The sequence below is a fragment of the Scyliorhinus canicula genome, chromosome 19 (assembly GCF_902713615.1).
Source record: "Scyliorhinus canicula chromosome 19, sScyCan1.1, whole genome shotgun sequence".
Classification (NCBI taxonomy): Eukaryota; Metazoa; Chordata; class Chondrichthyes; order Carcharhiniformes; family Scyliorhinidae; genus Scyliorhinus; species Scyliorhinus canicula.
In genome coordinates this window covers 2,602,273-2,624,493 of record NC_052164.1, presented here as the reverse complement: position 1 = coordinate 2,624,493, position 22,221 = coordinate 2,602,273, and the positions used below count along the sequence as shown (strand labels likewise).

The 22,221-nt window shown below is 51.6% G+C and overlaps 1 protein-coding gene across 1 annotated transcript in view; it reads left to right on the top strand.

Annotated features, from left to right (window-relative positions):
• Positions 1-7,509: 7,509 nt before the first annotated feature.
• krt222 (keratin 222) overlaps positions 7,510-22,221 on the top strand; it is a 28,908-nt gene continuing 14,196 nt past the window's right edge. Inside the window, exons 1-2 of the mRNA XM_038778974.1 lie at positions 7,510-7,668; positions 7,857-7,985. Of these exons, the coding sequence (XP_038634902.1) occupies positions 7,549-7,668; positions 7,857-7,985 (249 nt within the window). The 5' untranslated portion in view covers positions 7,510-7,548. The remainder of the gene's footprint in view (positions 7,669-7,856; positions 7,986-22,221) is intronic.

The window sequence follows — 22,221 nt, the reverse complement described above, 5'->3', positions numbered from 1 at the left end:
GTGAGCACCATATATCTTCTCAACTCAATAGTACCAACTCGTATACGGGGGCCCTAGCCATGCTAGATCGAATGTACGTGAGGCCCATCAACGAGGTCTGCGCACGCCATATTTTTACGACCCGCCGCCAGCGCCCCGCGCAGTCGTTGGAAGAATTCCTGCGGGAGTTAAAGATTTTAGCTCGGGACTGTAATTACCAGGCTGTATCAGCCGAACAGCACATGGAACTTGCCGTTAGAGATGTGTACGTGGCAGGCCTCAGATCGAATTATGTGCGCCTGCGGTTGCTAGAAAAAGGGGCCGAGAACTTAGAGGACACGGTAGAGCTAGCAACTACTATGGAGGTCTCATTCCGCAGCCTCACCTCATTCCCCGCGGACCAAGCAACCCCATCCTGGGCCCCCGACCAGCGACTGCCCCAGGCCTGCGCCGCGCAGCCACCCAGCCATCACGCAGCCCCAGTGTGCTGGACAGCCCCAGCTCCCACGGCAGCACTGCCCGGCCCGTAACGCGACCTGCAGCAGCTGCGGTCGCAAAGGACACTATGCCCGAGTCTGCCTGGCAAAGCAGGCCTCCTCTCCTAACTCCCCCACAGCCCTGAGCACTCGTTTCCAGAATCCACAGGCCCGCAGGCCCCGAAATGCTGCGGCCTGTACTCTGACTCCGCCCCCAAATGACACGTGCGACTCATGGGGGCCGCCAGCTTAGGCGCCATCTTCCTCGCCGCCCGCCACGTGCGATCCTCGGGGGCGGCCATCTTCGTCCAACTCAGAAATTCGTCTAGAAGATTACAGACTCAGAGGGAATTCATCACGGGGCCACCCCAGCACAGCTGATCGAGCTGACGACTACCCGCAACTCAGCGCAGTCACTCTGGACCAGTCAGGTGCAAAACACCTCCGAAATTCAACGATGACCGTTCAAATCAACGGATACAGGACACCGTGCCTCTTCGACTCCGGGAGCACCGACAGCTTCGTACACCCAGAACTGGGAAGACGCTGTTCGCTCCCTGTTTTTCCTGCACAGCAAACTATCTCCCTCACTTCGAGCTCCCACTCTGTTCACCTCCAAGGGCGCACCATCGCGACCCTAATGATCAAAGGCGCTAGTTACTCTAATTTTCAACTATACGTCCTGCCCGAACTCTGCGCCCCACTCCTACTGGGACTCGATTTCCAGTGCAACCTGAAAAGCCTCACACTCAGCTTCGGCGGGCCCTTGCCCCCACTCACTATTTGCAGCCTCGCCACTCTAAAAATCGCCCCCCCCTCCTCTCTTTGCCAATCTCACGCCGGACTGCAAACCCGTAGCCACTCGCAACAGGTGATACAGCCTGCAGGACAGGGTGTTTATCAGAACCGAGATCCATAGGCTTCTACGTGAGGGAATCATAGAGGCCAGTATCAGTCCCTGGAGAGTTCAGGTGGTGGTCGGCAAGACCGGGGAAAAATTCCGAATGGTAGTGGACTATAGCCAGACCATTAATCGGTTTACGCTCCTTGACGCGTATCCCCTCCCCAGAATTGCAGACATGGTGAATCAGATCGCCCATTATAAAGTCTTCTCCACGGTGGATCTGAAGTCTGCATACCACCAGCTCCCAATCCGCCCGGAAGACCGCCACTTCACGGCGTTTGAGGCCAACGGCCGCCTCTTCCACTTCCTCCAGGTTCCCTTTGGCGTCACTAATGGGGTCTCGATGAATTCCGCCCATAGTTCAAAAATAAGAGGCGGGGACTTCCGGTGGCAGCTATGAAGGAGTAAGTCGCACATTTGGTGGCTCCCGCTCGGGTCGGACTTTTGGACCTTTGCTCCTGATTTTCTACCGGACTTGAATTGTGAAGTCCGAACTTCACCTTTTTCTTAAAAAGGATCGGCCTAATCTGGTTGAAGCCTGCTCTTCTCCTGGCCACCTCCACACTCAGGTCTTGGTAGACCTGCAGATACTATTGTCCCACTTACAGTTCCGTGTCTGCTTGGCCCACTGCAGAATGCGCTCCTTATCCAAGTACCTGTGGAATCTCACCACCATTGCCCTTGGTGGGGGGGGAGTCTCCCATTCGTGGCTTCCTCACGAGCGTTCTGTGAGCCCTGTCCACCTCCAAGGGTCGGGAGAATGCCCCGTCCCCCAGCAGCTTCTCAAACATACCCACTATGTATGCCCCAGCGTCCGCTCCTTCGGACCCCTCCAGGAGCCCAGCGATTCTCAAGATCTGCCGGCAGGACCTATTCTCCAGGTCCTCCACCTTCTCCAGGTGCCTTTTCTGCTGGTCTCTCAGCATCCCCACCTCCAACTCCACCGCAGTTTGATGTTCCTCCTGCTCAGCCAGCGCCTTCTCCACCTTCTGGATCGCCCGATCTTGGGCGCCCAATCTAAGCTCCAGGCGCTCAATTGACTCTTTTATCGGGTCCAAGCAGTCCCGTTTCTGCTTCGCAAAGCCTTTCTGAATAACTGGCATCAGCTGCTCCGTTGACCGCTAGGTCGACAAACCAGAGGTCCGGTCCTCCGCCATGCAGTCTCCGCCATGCTGTCTCCCCCATGCTGTCTCCCCCATGCTGTCTCCCCCATGCTGTCTCCCCCATGCTGTCTCCGCCATGCTGTCTCCGCCATGCTGTCTCCCCCATGCTGTCTCCGCCATGCTGTCTCCCCCATGCTGTCTCCGCCATGCTGTCTCCCCCATGCTGTCTCCCCCATGCTGTCTCCGCCATGCTGTCTCCGCCATGCTGTCTCCCCCATGCTGTCTCCCCCATGCTGTCTCCGCCATGCTGTCTCCCACAGCAGCTTCAGCCCAAACCTTCTCTGTCTTTCTGTTTCTGCCTTTACCAGCCCTTCTAGTCCTTCTCTCCATGCACCCGATGTGGGAATTCAGTGGACAATTGCCTCTGTCTTCAGTTTTACAATTCAAGTCCGGTAGAAAATCGGGGGTAAAGGTCCAAAAGTCCGACCCGAGTGGGAGCCACCAAATGTGCGACTTACTCCTTCATAGCCGCCACCGGAAGTCCCCGCCTCTTATTTTTGAACTATGGGCGGAATTCATCATTTTCCGACGCCGATTTTGTAATTGGTGATTGGCGGAGAATCCCTTCTGACCCCAAAATCGGGGGGGGCGGCGCCTGTTTGACGCAGGTTTGTACCCTCCGACCCCTCCGAAATGGCGTCATCACCTCGCGAAACACTTGAAGGCCCTCCCCTGATGCTCCGCCCCCGATGGGCCGAGTTCCCGACACCGCGGGTGACGTGTGGTCTGAGCAGTCGGAAACCCGATGTGGCGAGCGCGGACCGTGTCCAACGCCACCAACTGTCGGGCAGGAGCCGTGCTGCTGGCCGCGATGGGCTTCCGTGAGAGCTGGGGGGACTAGTGGGGGGGGGGGGGGGGGTGCTCAGGGGGGTGGCCAAGGGGAGACTATCTGGCAGGTCAGGTCCACGCGGTCGGAGCCATGTTTTACGGCGTGGCCGCTGCAGGTCGTTGCGGTGCGAATGCGCGGTCACGGACCCCGCCATTCTCCGCCCGTTTATATCGTGGGAGCCGGGGGTTTTACTCGGCTCCAAATTTTTTGTTGTAAAATGCCACAGTTCCTCCACACTCAAAAATGGTGAATCCAGGGCAGCACGGTGATGCAGTGGTTAGCACTGCTGCCCCATGACGTCGAGGACCCGAGTTCGATCCCGGCCCTGGGTCATAGTCCGTGTGGAGTTTGCACATTCTCCTCGTGTCTGCGTGGGTTTCACCCCCACAACCCAAAGATGTGCAGAGTGGGTGGATTGGCCATGCTAAATTGCCCCTTAATTGGAAAAAAATGAATTGGGTAATCTAAATTAATTTTTTTAAATGATGAATCCAGCCCCATGTCTTCATCTAAAAGGGGGAGACGGAGAATAGAGAGATGATCTCCTTGCACCAGCATAGAAAGGTCAGGCAGATTATTGCAACGAACTCAACAATGACTGGACACATTCCTGATGGTTTGTTCAAATGACCCCCTCGCTCCTGCCATTTGTCATCCATCATGTCCCTCCTCACAGCTCATCGCCATTCTACACTAATGGGAAAGTGCTGACTGATATCTCCAAAATATAATAAACAGAAATGTGGGTTTCCTCCGGGTGCTCCAGTTTCCTCCCACAGTCCAAAGATGTGCAGGTTAGGTGGATTGGCCGTGATAAATTGCCCTTAGTGCTCAAAAAGGCTGGGTGGGGTTACTGGGTTATGGGGATAGGGTGCAGATTCGATGGGCTGAGTGGCCTCCTTCTGCACTGAAAATTCTATGATTTATTTAATGCCCAATGACGCTTTTCTCAGCTTTTGCTACAGTACCCTTGAGATTAATCTTTCAGTCCTTGAGATAGGCATATAAATTCAGAGCAGAAATAGGCCATTCAGCCCCTAGGGCCTGCTCTGTCATTCGATAAAATTGTGGCTGATCTCATTGTAACAATCATTATAATAATTTTTTTTAAAATTCAGTGTACCCAATTATTTTTTTCCAAGTAAGGGGCAATTTAGCGCGGCCACTCTACCTACCCTGCACATTTTTGGGTTGTGGGGGTGAAACCCACGCAGACACGAGGAGAATGTGCAAACTCCACACGGACAGTGACCCAGAGCCGGGATCGAACCTGGGACATCAGCGCCGTGAGGCGGTTGTGCTAACCCACTGCGCCACCGTGCTGCCCTTAATCATTGTAATAATAATCTTTATTGTCACAAGTAGGCTTACATTAACACTGCAATGAGGTTACTGTGAAAAGCCCCTAGTCGCCATATTCCGGTGCCTGTTCAGGTACACAGAGGGAGAATTCAGGATGTCCAATTCACCTAACAAGCACGTCTTTGGACTGTGGGAGGAAACCCACACAGACACGGGGAGAACGTGCAGACTCCGCACAGACAGTGACCCAAGCCGGGAATCGAACCTGGGACCCTAGCACTGTGAAGTAATAGTGCTAACTACTGTGCTACCGTGCTGCCATGTGGCCTGAATGTCACTTCCCTGACTGCTCCCAATAACCCTCGACTGTCTTCTTTCTACGACATGGCATGAATCCTTACACGTGGAAGCCCAAATCCAGTCTCCCCGCCTCCAGTACCCCTGGCCTGTTCCCTCCCTGGGAGCTGGGCTGGGAACTCTGTCACATTGCGCTCCGGTGTGGCCAATTTCCATCTACTCACTCTCTTCAGTGGTTTAACTTCTCCTACTCAAGGAAAACACAGAAAGTGGGCTTCAGAGGGATCGTGTTCCCCTCTCATTTCTACGCAGAAATTTCATGTTTCTAACTCATGATTCCAGTGTAGAGAAATCCCACTGGATTGTGTGGCACCTGGTTGAGCAGGAGTGGCATGGTGGCACAGTGGTTAGCACTGCTGCCTCCAAGCGCCCGGTTGAATTCTGGCCTTGTCTGTGCGGAGTCTGCACGTTCTCCCCATGTCTGCGTGGGTTTCCTCCGGGTGCTCTGGTTTCCTACCGTAGTTCAAAGGTGTGCAGTTTAGGTGGATTGGCCATGCTAAATTGTCCTTAGTGAAGGTTTGGTGGGGTTGTGGCGATCGGGCGGGGGAGTGTGCCTCGGTAGGATGCTGTTTCAGAGGGTTGTTACAGACTCGATGGGCTGAATGGCCTCTGCACTGTGGGCATTCTATGGGGCCAGGTTGTCTGGAGATTTCTGAGCCAGGATTCTCCAGAGCGGTGAATCCATCCACATACAATAATAATAATTATTAGTGTCACAAGCAGGCTTACATTAGTCCCGAAAGACGTGCTTGTTAGGCGAATTGGACATTCTGAATTCTCCCTCTGTGACCTGAACAGGCGCCAGAATGTGGCGACCGGGGGATTTTCACATTAATGCAGTAGAACGTGCCGCTAACAGGTGCATCTGGCTTCAGAGCCCCCAGAGGATGCTCGCCAGGGCACGGGATGAGGTAAGCAGCTGGCTGCCTCAACCTCAGATGTGCATCCTGGGGAAACACCAAATGCAGGCCGACCTCCGAACCTTTGGCCTATCTCTCCCTCCTCGTGACACCCACTCACCCTCCAGCTGTGGACATGTCCCTGGAGCTGAGTCCCATCCCCTGGGTGTTTGGATGTTGGCTGCTGCCTGTGGGGTGTTGCCTCCCGCAGTGTCCAAGCATCAGGGCCTGATTGGGTTGCTAGGCAATGACTCCCACATTGTACATGACCCGCCCACCCACCAGGATCCACTTGGGTTGTGTGAAGTGCTCACTTAACCACGATTGCCAATTCCCTATTAGCGGTCGGCAGGGGTTATGGGTGGTAATTGAGGCAGGGTCCAGGGTCGCCCCCAGACATACGATCCAGTGATTGGCATGGTGGTGCCATAAGCGGTTGCCCCACCCTGGTTCCCCCAGCACTCCCCCCCCCCCCCGCCCCCCCCATGGGGCTCAACCCTGCGGTGGGTCCCCCAACCCCCACCAAGCTTTGGGGCGGCAGGCCCAGTACCCCCAGGCTCTTTGCCTGTGAGCCAAGATGGCTGCTCACCTCCTCAGCTCCCCACAGAAGCCCTTCCGCCAGGTTCACGTTTTCCAAAAGGAGCACTAATCGCTGCCAGTGTGAGCACAAGCTGGGCAGGCCGCTGAATGACAGGAGGCCGTTGGATGATGGGTGCCTCCCATTAATTGTATGAAAATTGGGCTTAATGGTGATAATTGGTTTCTCACCACCCTACGGCGAGATCCAGATTTCACCCACGGGAGCGGGCCGCTTGCGTCGCAAACTGTTTGACACCAGGCGCAGTTCTCGTTTCTGGCCTCTCCTACTATTCACCGGCCTCGTTTCGCTTGAGCATTAACGAGGCCTGAGAATCGTGCCCTACGTGTGAAGTCTGTACGTTCTCCCCGTGTGTGCGTGGGTTTCCTCCGGGTGCTCCGGTTTCCTCCCACAGTCCAAAGATGTGCAGGTTTGGTGGGGTCACAGGGAGAAGGCAGGGAGTGGGCCTGGGTAATGTGCTCTTTCAGAGGGGCATTGCAGTCTTGATTGGTCGAAACGCCTCCTTCTGCACTGGGGGATGCTGCGGTTCCCATCTACACAACTTAATTCCAGGTGGGAAAGTCCTGCCCTATATTTGAAAAGGAGTTTTTCATTGATTGGGAAGCACAGTGGGATATCCTGAGGTTGCAGAAGGCGGGATAAAAATATCAATTTCTCAAGTGTGTGCAAACAAATATCTGTCTATCTTCATGTGGTTAGTTTGAGTGTGAATTTGTGCTCACACATTTCTAAACCATTATTGGAAGGTGAGAGTGTGTGAGTAAGGAAGTTGTCTGACAGAGCGGGCTGGATGATTTTAAACTGCACAACATTAAATCACTTACAGGCCTCACCCTGAACAGGACTGGGCTTTAAGCATGTTGCCCTTCACTGACCTGACACAGGTGAATGTTGCGAGTGTTAACTGAGCTGGGTGTTGGGTTTTTTCTTTATTTGGTTATTTTGGGGGTAGTGTTGCTTTACGTTAATGATGCTGCCTCTGCCCTGCAGCAGGTCGATGCTCCGCAGACTGTACCAGCCTGTTTATACCCAGGCAGTGCCATGGGAGATGGAAGCAGCAGAGGAATGGAATTGTCCCAGCTCCTCACAGACATCAGGAAGCATTATGAAAAGATTATACACAGGAGTCGGATGGAATTAGACGCCTGCATCAGCACTCAGGTATATTTCTTTGCACAAGGCCTCTGTCTGAGAGATGAAAGCTGCATTGCTTGATTACCTCATTGCAATACTGGATTGTGATTCCCAGTCTCCTTAAAGTGTCTGGAATGTGAGAGCAGATACGCAGTATTCCAGACACTGGGTAGGAATGCTAACACTGCTTTGTTGGTCCTTTCCCTTTGCTGCAGCTACTGGAAGTCAGAGATGCGGAGCTGAATAAGGGTGAAGATTCTCTGCAAGCTGCCCGTGCAGAGTTAAACGATGCCAGGCGCCAATGGCAACGCCTTCAGGTGGAAATTGGATCTCTCCTTGCATTGGTAAGAATCACGGCACGATATTGATCAGAACTATTTTTTAAAAAATGTTCCTCCTGGTAATTTGCCTTAGCTCCTGATTTCACTGGTGTCCCATTCACGTTCCACTCGGCCATTCTTCGCGCACGAGTCTTGAAAGTGTCTGCAGCAATTCCACTGTAGTGGGCATCACACACAAACCACGCTCCCCTTCGCCCAATGTCCTTATCTGCTGACTTTCCAGTTACACAGTCTGTGGTCAGGAAGGATCTCTTGTTCCTTCACCCCCCCACCCCCACAGCAACCTGGGATCACAGAATCTAACCCTGGGCCAAGCCCAGATCGATTAACTTAACATTTCCCAACATTAAACCTATTCCTGATTGTCCATTCGTGACTCCTGGAGATGAGAGGACAGGGCTGTGCTCACCAGTCTGTGTGGCTCTGGCAATAGCACCCACTGAGAATAAGCCCAAAGTGCTCCATGATTCAGCACCTTGAGTTACAGGAAGGAGGGTGGGGAAAGATCCATGAGGCAGACAGGAATCTCTCTCTGTGATACTGGCAAGAAGATCCATGGACAGCTGTCCTGTGAGACAATGGGTGCCAGTCCTGTGCCACTGTACAGGTAGTGATGACCAGATTGATGGCTCTGGCCATATCCAGAGATACTGACAGATTAAATACAGAAAAATAAACAGACAGCGATGATAAACATTTACAAACATGGCCAGACAACCATTCCTGCGTCGGGTAAAACTTCCTCAACTCAGCTCAGATCACCTCCCTCAAACTCTAATCAAATGGTTGCATGTGTCTGTCAGCAGGCTGTGAATCATCTTCAAGCTCGTCCCAGTGTTTCCCCAGTTAGAGAGAATTACAGCAGAGAAACAGGCCATTCTGGCCATCAGGGGCAATGCTGCTGTTTCTGTTCCACACGGGCATCCTCATCTCAGCCAATCAGCATTCATTCTTGGTCAGCATCGTTCCCCACCAGGGGAATGGAAAGAGAATCTGTTCAGAATATTCAGAACCCCCGTCAGTCAGAGCTCAGACCGGCCAATCAGGCAGTGGAAGGGACGGGGAGTATGGGAGGGGGTGAGTGGGAAGAGGGTGAGGGGGAGGAGAGGGAGGTGGAGGGGAGGAAGGGGAGTGGAAGGGGAGGAGGGGTAGGAGGGAAGGGGAAGAGGAGGTGGAGGAGGGGGGAGGGGAGGAAGGGCTGGTGGGGAAGTGGGAGGGAGGAGGGGAGGTGGAGGGGGTAGGGGAGGGGGAGGAGGGAGGGGAAGGGGATGAGAGGGGAGGAGGGAGGGGGAGGAGAGAGGGGAAGGGGATGGGAGGGGAGGAGGGAGAGGGAGGAGAGAGGGGAAGGGGATGGGAGGGGAGGAGGGAGAGGGAGGGGCATGGGGGAGGGGGAGGGGAAGGGAAGGGGGGAGGAGGGAGGGGAGGGGAGGAGGGGGGTGGGGGAGGGGGAGGAGGGAAGGAAAGGGGGGGTGGGTGGGGGAGGGGAGGAGGGCAGGGGGGAGGCGAGGAGGGGCAGGGGAAGAGGGAGGGGAGGAGGAGGAGGGAGGAGGGGGAGGGGAAGAGGGAAGGGGAGGAGGTAGGGGAGGAGGGAGGAGGTAGGGAAAGAGGAGGAGGGAGGGGGAAGGGAGGAGGTAGGGGAAGGGGGAGTGTTCCTCCTTAAATTTGGAAGACATGAAATAAAATGAATTGAAAGTAAAACATCCCGAGATGATTGGAGGAGTGAGGATGAGAATGTTATTAATGATCCGGAATATTCTGTCTGAGACAGCAGTGGTAGCAGATCAATAATAACTTTCAAAAGGAATTAGATAAGTACATTGAAATGGAAAAGGTGGTGGGATATGGGGAATGATAGAGGACTGGGACTGATTGGGTAGCTCCTTCCAAGGCAGTGTGTCGGGAGGAAGGTCCAATGACCTCTTGCTGTGCTGTAAGGCGGGACTCACCTGGGGCAGAATTCTCGCCAATAAGAGGCCACTGGGGTGGCAGCACAGTGGCGCAGTGGTTAGCACCGCTGCCTCACAGCGCCGAAGTCCCAGGTTTGATCCCGGCTCTGGGTCACCGTGTGGAGTTTGCACATTCTCCCCGTGTCTGCATGGGATTCGCCCCCACAACCCAAAGATGTGCAAGGTCGGTGGATTGGCCACGCTAAATTGCCCCTTAATTGGAAAAATGAATTGGATATTCTAAATTTAAAAGAAAATTTTAAAAAAATAAGAGGCCACTGGGAAGGTGTTGGCTGCGGCGGAAGATCAGGCACTGGAGTCCCAGGATTGATGAGCGGCCCAGGCCACAGCTAAGTTTGAACTCCCTCCATCAACCTGTCTTTGTTCCACGTACCCTGCGCTAACAAAAATCTATTGGTCTCAGAATTAAAATTATTGACTGAGTTAGCATCCATTGAGCTTAGTTCCACCCTCAAGTGAAGGAATACTGACCAAATTCGCCCCTGAATGGTCTCGCTCTGATCTGAAGGTCATGCTCACTTATCCTAGAATGCTCCATTCCTGGAAAATATTTCTCTTATCAATTCCTCTCAATTTACTAAAACCCTCAATAAAATCAACTCTTAACCTTCTATGGAATACAAGCCTAGTTAATGTAATATCTCCTCATAATCTCACATTTGGAGGATTAGGAACAGTTCTGTGAATCTCTGCTACCGTCCTTCCAAGGCCAATGTTTCCCAGAACTCCACAGTGCTCCAGATGTGGTCAACCCAGAGCTTTGCGAAGCTGCAGCAAAACCTCCTCCTCATTCTATTCTGGTCCTCTTGACATAAGAGGTAACACTTGATGAAACCTTTTGATTGTGTTTTGTAGCTAGTCACTAAACCCCCCCCCCCCCACTGTCCTTAGATTTCCACCATTAATAAAATATTCCATTTTGGGCCCAGGTTTAACCTCACACTTGTGACGTTGAAATGTATCTGTCACAGTTTCACCCATTCATTTCTGGTGCCACTTCCCTCTCTGCCAGTGGCTGGCACCATCGCAAGCAGGACGGGAACAACTGGCAAGCTGCTCAAAGTCAATTGACTTCTGGCTGCTCTCGAAATATTCTCATCGATAATGCCAGCCACTGGCGTGGGACAGGGAAATCTCCCGCGTCATTGATTAATGTCTCTGGAATTTTATACTTCCAACTACACTTCTTACTATTGCCACCAGTCTTTGCGTCATTTGTAAACTTGAATATCCGGCCCTCTATTTGTTATTTAAGATAATTGAGCTCCCAGAAAAAATCGTTGTGGGACATCCGCACATGTTTCCATCAAATTCACCTACATACCTATCATTGTTACTCCGTGGCTTTTCTTACCTAACCAATTGGGGCAGCAGGGTAGCATGGTGGTTAGCATAAATGCTTCACAGCTCCAGGGTCCCAGGTTCGATTCCCGGCTGGGTCACTGTCTGTGTGGAGTCTGCACGTCCTCCCCCTGTGTGCGTGGGTTTCCTCCGGGTGCTCCGGTTTCCTCCCACAGTCCAAAGATGTGCGGGTTAGGTGGATTGGCCATGCTAAATTGCCCGTAGTGTCCTAATAAAAGTAAGGTTAAGGGGGGGGTTGTTGGGTTACGGGTATAGGGTGGATACGTGGGTTTGAGTAGGGTGATCATGGCTTGGCACAACATTGAGGGCCGAAGGGCCTGTTCTGTGCTGTACTGTTCTATGTTCTAATCCAAGCCAATAATTTACCTTCAATTCCATGAGTTTTAATATTAGTTTAACTTTTTTGTAAGTTTGGAGTACCCAATTCATGTGTTTTCTCAATTAAGGGGCAAATTATCGTGACCAATTCACCTACTCTGCACATCTTTGGGTTGTGGGGGTGAAACCCATGCCATCACGGGGAGAATGTGCAAACTCCACATGGACAGTGACCCAGAGCCGGGAGTTTTAATTTTAGTTAACAGTGTCTCGTGTGGAACATTATCAAATGCCTTCTGGGAATTTAAATAAACAAAATTCATTGGGGTTCTCCTCTTCACTACTTTAGTCACTTTCTCAGGTTCATTAGTCCCTGACTTTGCTTTAACAAAACCATGTTAAGCTCTCTCTAACCATCTAAAATTTCTCGATGACGTCAGTGGTCTGTCGTCAATTGTACGCCGCGATTTTGCGGCTGCCTTCACTGCCAGTGGAAGAGGTGATGTGGACGCAAAATATCCCGAGTCTCCGAAAGCAAGATGCTCGTCAGCGAGATCTCTGATCTTCTGATTTTCCCTCTGCCTTTCGCTGGTGACGTTCCAACGTTCCCTACCAGGAAGGTCAAGAACCTCATTTCAATAAATTAACAGTTTGTTATAGAACTTCCCCACCGTATGTCTTCAGTGGCAGTATTTTTCTGATACTATTTTCTTACTCTTGTTAATTTTAATGAGTTGCAATCTTTGATTTGTTAATATTCTCCTAATTTACTGTAAAAACTAAAAACCAAATAATTATTCAACAGCTCCGCCAGTTACCTGAAATTATTTTTATTCATTCACAGCAGGTGGCCACCATTGGCAAAGCCAGTGTTTATTGCCCATCCCTAATTGTCCTTGGGAAGCTGAGGCTGAGATACTTTCTGCTACACAGCTGAATGGTTGCCTCAACTATTTCACAGGGAATTCAAGAGTCAACAACATTGCTGTGGGTCTGAGTGATGTAGGTCAGACAGGGTAGGATGGCAGATTTCCTTCCAAAGTTCCTTCATCAGCCGATGATACAAGGACTAGGGGGACAGTCTTAATGTTTGGGGCAAGCAATACAGGGGGGATGTGACAAAGAACTTTACTACACAGCGAGTAGTGATGCGGGTGGTGGAAGTGGAGACGATGAATGATTTCAGGAGGAATTTGGATGGGGACTTCCGGAAAATAAATTTGCAAATAAAGGGATAAAGTGGGGTAATGAGAATGACTGGCTTACTTTACAAGAAACAGCATGGACTCAATGGGTCGAATGTCCTCCTCAGCCATAATGATTCTACAGCTGGGTTTGCATCCTTAAGGTGGGTAGCGGGAGGTGAGAAAGTATCTGGCTTGGCCTGCTCACCTCAGCAGAAAGGCTCAGGGACTTAAAGTTGTTTTCGTTAGAGAGGAAAAGGCTGAGAGGTGACTTAATAGAGACATATAAGATAGTCAGAGGTCAGCGCAACATCGAGGGCCAAAGGGCCCGTACTGCGCTGTAATGTTCGATGTTCTATGAGAGCAAGAGTTTCATTGTGGAGACATGGGTCTCCATATTCCGTACTTCAATGGATGTGTGGGCTCTCAATGTGCAATGAGGCTTGTATGAAAAACAAGAAATCCATTAGTCTGTTGAAACACCTGAACCCAGGGAAAGCATTGCTTCATTGACTGCTCTGACTACCTGATCTATGCTGCCAATTTCACAATGTTTATTGACACAGAATAAAGAAGGTTCAGGTGCACACCTAGAAATTTGAAACTGCTAACCATCTCCACCTCGGCCCCGTTGATGCTGACAGGGGTGTGTACAGTACTTTGCTTCCTGAAGTCAATGACCAGCTCTTTAGTTTTGCTGGCATTGAGGGAGAGATTGTTGTTGTTGCACCACTCCACTAGGTTCTCAATCTCCCTCCTGTATTCTGACTCGTCGTTGTTCAAGATCCGACCCACTATGGTTGTGTTATTGGCCAAATTGTAGATGGAGTTGGTGGCAAATTTTGCCACGCAGTCGTTTTTGTGCAGGGCATATAGTAGGGGGCTAAGTACGCAGCCTTGCAGGGCCCCAGTGTTGAGGTCTATCATGGTGGAGGTGTTGTTTATTCTGAAACGAAAGAGAAAATGTAGGAAAATCTCAGCAAGTCTGGCAGCATCTGTAGGGAGAGAAAATAACTAACATTTCGAGTCCGATGACTCTTTGTCAAAGCTAACAGACAGAGAAAGTGGGAAATATTTATACTGTGGAGTGAGAATGAAAGATGAGTCATAGCCACAGAAACCCAGGGAAACCGGGTGCTAATGGCCACAGATACAAAGGTGAAAGAGTGTTAATGGGGGGGGTGGGGGGGAATTAAATACACATTAAGAAAGAAAGAAATGGTAAAAGACAGTTAAAATGAAATGAAAACAAATGGGTCGAGGTGGGGCTGATCATCTGAAGTTGTTGAATTCGATGTTCAGGCCGGAAGGCTGTAGTGTGCCTAACCGGAAGATGAGATGTTGTTCCTCCAGTTTGCGTTGCGCTTCACTGGAACATTGCAGGAGGCCAAGAACAGACATGTGGGCATGGGGGCAGGGTCTTTTGTTAAAATGGTAGGCAACAGGAAGGTCAGGACCCTGAATGCGCTGAATGGTCTGAATTGTTTATTCTTACTGATTGTGGTCTATGGGTCAGAACGTTGAAGATCCAGTTGCAGAGGGAGGAGCTAAGTCCTAGGTCTCATGTAGGTCACAGGTAAACATCCCCACAATGAGTACAGAGATTTGGGGGTGGGGGTGGCGGGGAGGAGGGTGGGGGAAGCAGGATGAGGGGTGAGTGAGTGGGGAGAAGCCTCATTCTGGGTTCCTTTGCCCTGCTCCTGCACCTTCCCTACCCTGAGGCAAAATGTTCAGCCACTGAACCCTGCGCACTGCAACTCGCTCCAGAACCCACTGCTCCCCACCCCTCTCTCCAAAGCCTCCCAAAATCAATCTCTTCAAGCTGTGGAAGTTCCTGATTTCTCTTTGTGGTTCACAAAGCCCCCAATGTTTTGAATAGATGAATGTAAGCTTGCTGAAGTGAACTCCCATGGAAATGCATGGGAAGGTAAAGGGTTAACAACTGAGCAGGAGACTGGAAACAAATCTTTCACGAGAAATACCACCCTGATGATGCACACTTAACAAGGAGAAATTTTGTGTTTATTTTTAATGAAGCACAAAACAGGAGAGCACAATTGACGAGGAGTTTTAATGCCACTCCACATTTGACACACAGAATGAACTGTTACACTTCTGCTGACAGTCTGACAGTTAATGCAGAACTGAGCAACATAGAAACATAGAAAATAGAAGCAGGAGGAGGCCATTCAGCCCTTCGAGCCCATTCCCCCATTCATTATGATCATGGCTTTTTAAAAATAAATTTAGAGTACCCAATTATTTTTTCCAATTAAGGGGCAATTTAGCGTGGCCAATCCACCTATCCTGCACATCTTTGGATTGTGGGGGTGAAACCCACGCAGACACGGGGAGAACGTGCAAATTCCACATGGACAGTGACCCAGGGCCGGGATTCGAACCCGGGTCCTCAGCGCCGTAGGCAGCAATGCTAACCACTGTGCCACCATTCCGCCCTATTATGATCATGGCTGATCATCAAATTCGATACCATGATCTCACCTTCTCCCCATATCCCTTGACCCCTTTAGCCCCAAGAGCTGTATCTAATTCCTTCTTGAAATTACACAACGGTTTGGCCTCAACTACTTTCTGTGGGAGTGAATTCCACAGATTCCCCGCTCTCTGGGTGAAGAAATGTCTCCTCACCTCAGTCCTAAAAGACTTACCCCTTATCCTCAAACTATGACCCCTAGTTCTGGACTCCCCCACCATCGGGAACATTCTTTCTGAATCTACCCTGTCTAATCCTGTTAGAATTTCATAAGCTTCTATGAGATCCCTTCTCACTCTTCTAAACCCCAATGAATATAATCCTAACCGATCTAGCCTCTCCTCATATGACAGTCCCACCACCTCAGGAATCAGCCTGGTAAACCTTCGCTGCACTTCCTCCATAGCAAGAACATCCTTCCCCAGATAGGGACAACAAAACTGCACACAGTACTCCAGGTGTGGCCTCACCAATGCTCCATACAATTGCTGTAAATCATTGTGGTAGTATGACTAGGGGTATTACGGTACCCGGGAGTGTGAGCTGCCATTGGTGCAGAGGACTCGCTGCCCATTGGCCCAGGTATAGTGTGCCTCTCAGCCCGATTGGCTAAGAGGAAGGTAGCTACGCCTACGAGGCGGGGTATAAGAACCCGTGTTCCCCGGCAGCCAGCCATTCTTCTGTACGTCTGCTGCCGGGCTCACTTCTTGCTAATTAAAGCCTTTTGTTCGAACTTCATCTACGTTTCGTGTCCATTGATTGTGCATCAAACATCTCTGTTTTTTTACTGAAATCCTCTCGCTATGAAGGCCAACATCCCATTTGCCTTCTTTACTGCCGGCTGTACCTGCGCGCTTACTTTCAGCCACTGGTGCACGAGGACACCAAGGTCTCGCTGAGTTTCCGCCTCTCTCAATTTACACCCATTCAAATAATAATCTGTCTTCCTATTTTTGCTACCAAAGTGAATAACCTCACATTTATCCACATTATACTGCATCTGCCATGCATGTGCCCACTCACTCAGCCTGTCCAAATCCCACTGAAGCATCTCTGCATCCTCCTCACAGCTCACCCTCCCACCCAACTTTGTATCATCGGCAAATGTGGAGACATTCAGTTCCCTCGTCCAAATCATTAATATATAATGTGAACAGTTGGGGTCCCAACACAGATCCCTGCGGTACCCCACCAGTCACTGCCTGCCAATCAGAAAAAGACCCATTTATTCCATCTTTTTGCTTCCTGTCACCTAACCAGCTTTCTATCCATCTCAAAACACTACCCACAATCCCATGCATTTTAACTTTACATATTAATCTGCTATGTGAGAGCTTGTCGAAAACCTTCTGAAAGTCTAAATAATCCACATCCACCGGTTCTCCCTGGTCAACTCGACTAGTTACATTTTCAAAGAATTCCAGTAGATTTGTCCAGCATGATTTTCCTTCCGTAAATCCACCTTGACTCTGCCTGATTACACCAACATATCTGAAGCCCAGCGTTGGCAGGAACGCCGGGGGGGGGGGGAGTCTCCCCTAACCGGTGGGGCTGGCCGTACCGGCATTGAGGAGTGGCGTGAACCACTCCGGCGTCGGCCACATGGAAGGTGCAGAATCATCCCAACCTTCAGCAGTTAGGTCAGCGCCGGCGAGCTTGACGCCGCGCCAACCGACGCTGAAGGGCCTCCGCTGGCCGGCGCGAGTTGCCGCATGCGCGGGAGGGCCAGCGTGTGCTAGCGGGATCCCAGCGCATGCACGGGGGGGGGTTCTTCTCCGCGCCGACCATGGCGGAATTTACAGCAGCCGGCGCGGAGGGAAAGAGTGCCCCCCTGGCACAGGCCTGCCCGTGGATCGGTGGGCCCCGATCGCGGGCCAGGCCACCATGGGGCACTCCCCGGGGCCAGATTCCCCCCGCACACCCCCCCCCCCGAGGATCCACAGGCCGCCCGCAGAGCCAGGTCCCGCCGGTAAGGACCTTGTTTGATTTATGCCGGCGGGACTGTCCGAAAACAGGCGGCCGCTCGGCCCATCGGTGACCGGAGAATCGCCGGGGTGGGCCACTGCCAACGGCCCCCGACCGGCGTGATGCGATTCCTGCCCCCACTGTAAAGCCGGTGCCGGAGAGTCCGACAGCCGGCAGCGGGGCGGGATTCACTGGAGGTCGGAGAATCCCACCCCCGCTTCGAAGAGCCCTCAGAAGGTGAATGTGCTGCGTGATGGGATAGAGAACAGAGAGCCAGAACAATTCTCCCAGAGATTGTCACTGAGTGTGAAGGGTTAGGCCTATACAACAGGTATAACAATGTATTTACAATAAATAGCATGTCTAGTCAATACTAATGCTCCACATAGCCCCGTCAAACCCTCTTTCATGTCAGCTCCTCACGATAATCTGCTATATTTTACCCTTCATGTCCATGTCCAGCGGCACTCCCTCTGGCACTCGAGGACCTTGGCATTGCCAGGGTACCAGGCTGCCAGTACCAAGTGCCCAGGTGCCATGTTGCCCATGCCAGGGGTCAGGGCCAGGGTGCCTTTGCCCTTAAGAGGTGGGGGGGCCTCGAGCACTCCGGAAGAGGTACGTTGTGTGGACCAGGGGAGGGAGGGTACAGAGGCCCTTGAACGAGGTCAAAAGACACCTTGGAATATGGCACCCCCTTCTGCTCCACTTTTAACAGTGAATCTAGTCCCAGATTTACACCACCCCCTTTAGGATTTCTTTTGTATTAAAGAAATCCCATTTCCACAATTATTTCAAATAATGCCTCCAAACTAGTAATATCTCACAAACCTTAGCATCACTGCAGACATAATAATAATAATAATCACTTCTTGTCACAAGTAGGCTTCAATGAATTTACTGTGAAAAGCCCCTAGTTGCCACATTCCGGCGCCTGTTCGGGGAGGCAGGTACGGGAATTGAACCCACGCTGCTGCCTTGTTCTGCATCACAAGCCAGCTGTTTAGCCGAGTGTGCTAAATTGGCATCTCATGGTCCATTGCTTTTCAACTCTCTATGACTTTACTGAACAGTAACCTGTTCCAGTTCCCAATTTTCTCTGCCTCGTTAACTCCAGACTTGGAAATTTCTCTTCATTTCTCTAGTTTCGTTAACTATTACTCCATATTATGGCTTTTCATCTAGCAAAGCTGAGAGAGAGATGTTCCCCCTGTAACTCTCTAAAACCAACTGCTTCTACCAGAGCTGTAAGACCTTCCTTCTCTCTCAATATCTATCTCCATCTGCAATCTGGCTCTGCACTGGGGTGAAGATCCTTCAGATGATGACCTTGAGCAGCAGCCGCGTCCTTGGATGAGGAGGACATGCAGGAGGGTGCCGAGGAAGAGCTTGTTGAGACCGAGTCGCGAGGCCACGTGGGGGTCAGAGTGCGCATGGGCAGGAAGGCTTGAGATGTCCTTATCACCTCCCAATTGATGGAGGACGAGAACTGCATGCTTCCTGAAAAATGGACACACACATCTCTGACCTGCATCTGGTGGTCACACAGCAGCCGCATATTTAGGATGTGGAACCCCTTCCTGTTTGTGTAGGTGCCCTGGGGCACAGAGAATGATATGGGTGCAGTCGATCACACCCAGCCTCTTTGGCAGACCAGCTATCGCCCCGAACCCCATTGACCTCTCGATCTGTCTGGCCTGGTCCCTGTCGAAAAGAATCTATTCTCCAGTTCTTGCATATAGTGACTCAGTCACTCACAGATCCACTTCTGGGCAGATACCTGAGAGGTTCCGCAGTGGTCCCTGGTGGACCCCTGGAAGCATCCGTGCCAAAGACGATCAGGGTTGCTGCGACCTTGATGACCTACAGGAGCAGGTGTCCTCTGGTATCAAGTTCGTCAGGACATATAATAATAATAATCTTTATCATTGAAAGAAGTAGGCTTACATTAACACTAACTACCTCACCTTACTAAGCTGAACACAATGGACACAAGGTAACAGGGGTGAAACAGAGTCCAGTTTTGGGTGCGTTTAGCCTGCAGTGCTGAGATGGACCCCGCTATCAAACGGGACTCTGTTCCTTTGCCTCGGCAAGGACTGCCCGCTGAAGCTGCACGTATCTCGCTTCCTGCACTGATGAGCTGAGCTGGGCTCGTCAGAACAGCAAGAGATCGGGACGCCATTTTTAAATGCCGTCTGATCTCTTGACACCCCCCAACCAGACTCCCCACCGCAGCCTCTGGATTTCCTCAATGCCCCAACCAACCGGTCGTCAAGCAACCCTCATCCCTGCACGGAAACCTGTCTACCTGGGCACCTTGGCATTGCCAGCCTGGCACAGTGCCCCTGCCAGCCTGGCAGTGCTGCCTGGGCACCCTGGCAGTTCCATGGTGGCAGTGCCAAGATACCCTGGTGGCAGCGGGAGTGCCAGGGTACCATCCTGCCCAGAGCCCATCCACCCGGTGTCCTCTGATGGCCTGGGGGATCCTCCAAGGTGCCATTAAGCCTGGTCCACGTCTGTGTGGGCAGCGCTAAATGGCGCCACCTGAGGTCTGCCAGACACAGACGTTCGTTTCCGGGCCTCGGGAGCATCGGCCACAGACATGGTTAAGTCAGCCTAACTGCTCACTTAAATATGTAAATCTGGACCTCCTCCAGCGAGGGTAAGATTCACATAATGACATCTCGTGAGTTCTCGTTCAATCTCATGAGGTGTTCCAAGCGTCGCAAATCTCGCAAGAGGCCTCGTGTTACCGAGTTGGCATGACGAGTCGTTTCGATCAAGTCCCGTGTCTCTCATTATCCAGGGAAACCCTCCTAATCAAAGTCCATTAGCCCAAACTTCTATGATGCTTTAATTGCACCTCTGTCTCCAAACGTGTCGCTGTCTTTTATACCAGGGTTTTTAAAACATGACTACAGCAGTTATACACACACTAACCCACGCCTTTAACCCTTACCGCATGTAAGACATGTAATACAGTGGATCTGAAATTCCTACATCCACCCCATTCTGCCCCCTTGCCACTTATTCCTGGGCCATCAAACTGGCAGTCCTGACACAGAAAGCTGAATCCCAGCCTTTTCTCCGTAACGCAGAGGAGCTGCTGGTGTGAAGAGTTAACCCCTGTGGGCCAATTTGTCCCAACTGCATGGAGGTCAGGATCCTAACTGGGCACAATTAGTTACTCCCTCAGAGAGAAGCAGTAATAGGCACCCTGCCTAGTCAGGCTGGATAATTCAGAGAGCTTATTGCTGTCATCCCTCTGTATTTAGGCCTACTGGATTGCTAATCTTCAGATGGACCAACCCAGCCCAAAGGGGACACCCGGTTACTTTGTGTTTTGGTGTCTCAGTCACCCTAGCCTGTATGGCCCATCCGCAAGACATTCACCACATCCCATCCACCCCATATGCCCCACACTCACACTGGCACCAGACATCATCGCCCCAGCTTCCCGTGCCACAGAGAGCAGACTCCAAGGCCGCGATATTGTTGACTCCCTCCTCCCCCCCCCCCCCTGCAGGTAAAGCCACTGATGACCGCCAGCTGACCTCCTGCTTCTCCCTAATTGCCCTTGCTGGGCCATTGCAGAGGGCGGGTAGGAGTCAACCACATTGCTGTGGGTCTGGAGTCACGTGTAGGCCAGACCAGGTAAGGACGGCAGATTTCCTTCCCTAAAGGACATTAATGAACCAGATGGGTTTTTACAACATTTGATGATAGTTTTGCCCTCACCATTACTTTTTTTTAAAATTTAGATTACCCAATTATTTTTTCCAATTAAGGGGCCATTTAGTGTGGCCAATCCACCTACTCTGCACATTTTTGGGTTGTGGGGGCGAAACCCACACAGACACGGGGAGAATGTGCAAACTCCACACGGACAGTGACCCAGAGCCGGGATTCGAACCTGGGACCTCAGCGCCGTGAGGCGGTTGTGCTAATCACTAGGCCACTGTGCTGCCCTATGCCCTCACCATTACTGAGACTAGCTTTCAATTCCAGGTTTATTAAATGGTTTCAAGTTCCATTAGCCTCATGGTGGGATTGGAACCCCTGTCCCCATTAGCCTGGGTCTCTGGATTTCTTGTTCAGCAACATCACAGCTGCTGCACTCTCCCCTGTTTGCAACAGCTCAGTCTTTGTTCCATTATCTTGATCACCTTTCCCGATAATTACAAGACCCTTTTCCCTTTGAAGAACAGTGTCAGTGAGTACCGCCTGCTGGCAGGAGGGCCGGTAAACCCTCACTGCCTCTTTTTGGGGTGGCTTGCCAGTCAGGCAGTGGTGAGGGCAGCTGCGGGCCTTCCATGGCGGCAGCGGTTTTGCCCAGTGAGAGCTGCCAGCCAATCAGAGGCCATGGTTGCTGCTGGAAGGACACACACTGGAATCCCAGGCCACAGGTAAGTAATGTAGGGTCAAAGGGTTTTGTTGGGTGAGGGGTCGCAGGAAGGTTGGCAGTGTATACCTCAGCCTGTTGTCCCACCACGATCAAGCATGGAGTGCCGTTGGTCAGTGGGAAGCCCCCCTCTCCTGCAGAGGTGACAAGCAGCCCGTGAGGTTCAGCACTCGGGCACATCACATTTTTTTTAGACTTTACAGTGCAGAAGGAGGCCATTCGGCCCATCGAGTCTGCACCGGCTCCTGGAAAGGGCACCCTACCCAAGGTCAACACCTCCACCCTATCCCCATAACCCAGTAACCCCACCCAACACTAACAGCAATTTTGGACACTAAAGGCAGTTTATCACGGCCAATCCACCTAACCCGCACATCTTTGGACTGTGGGAGGAAACCAGAGCACCCGGAGGAAACCCACGCACACACGGGGAGGATGTGCAGACTCCGCACAGAGTCACCCAAGCCCATCCACAGCTGGATGAAGCCCTCAACTGGTCATTAATTGGTTGGTGGAGTGGGCGGGTGTCACCATCCCTGCCTAAGTC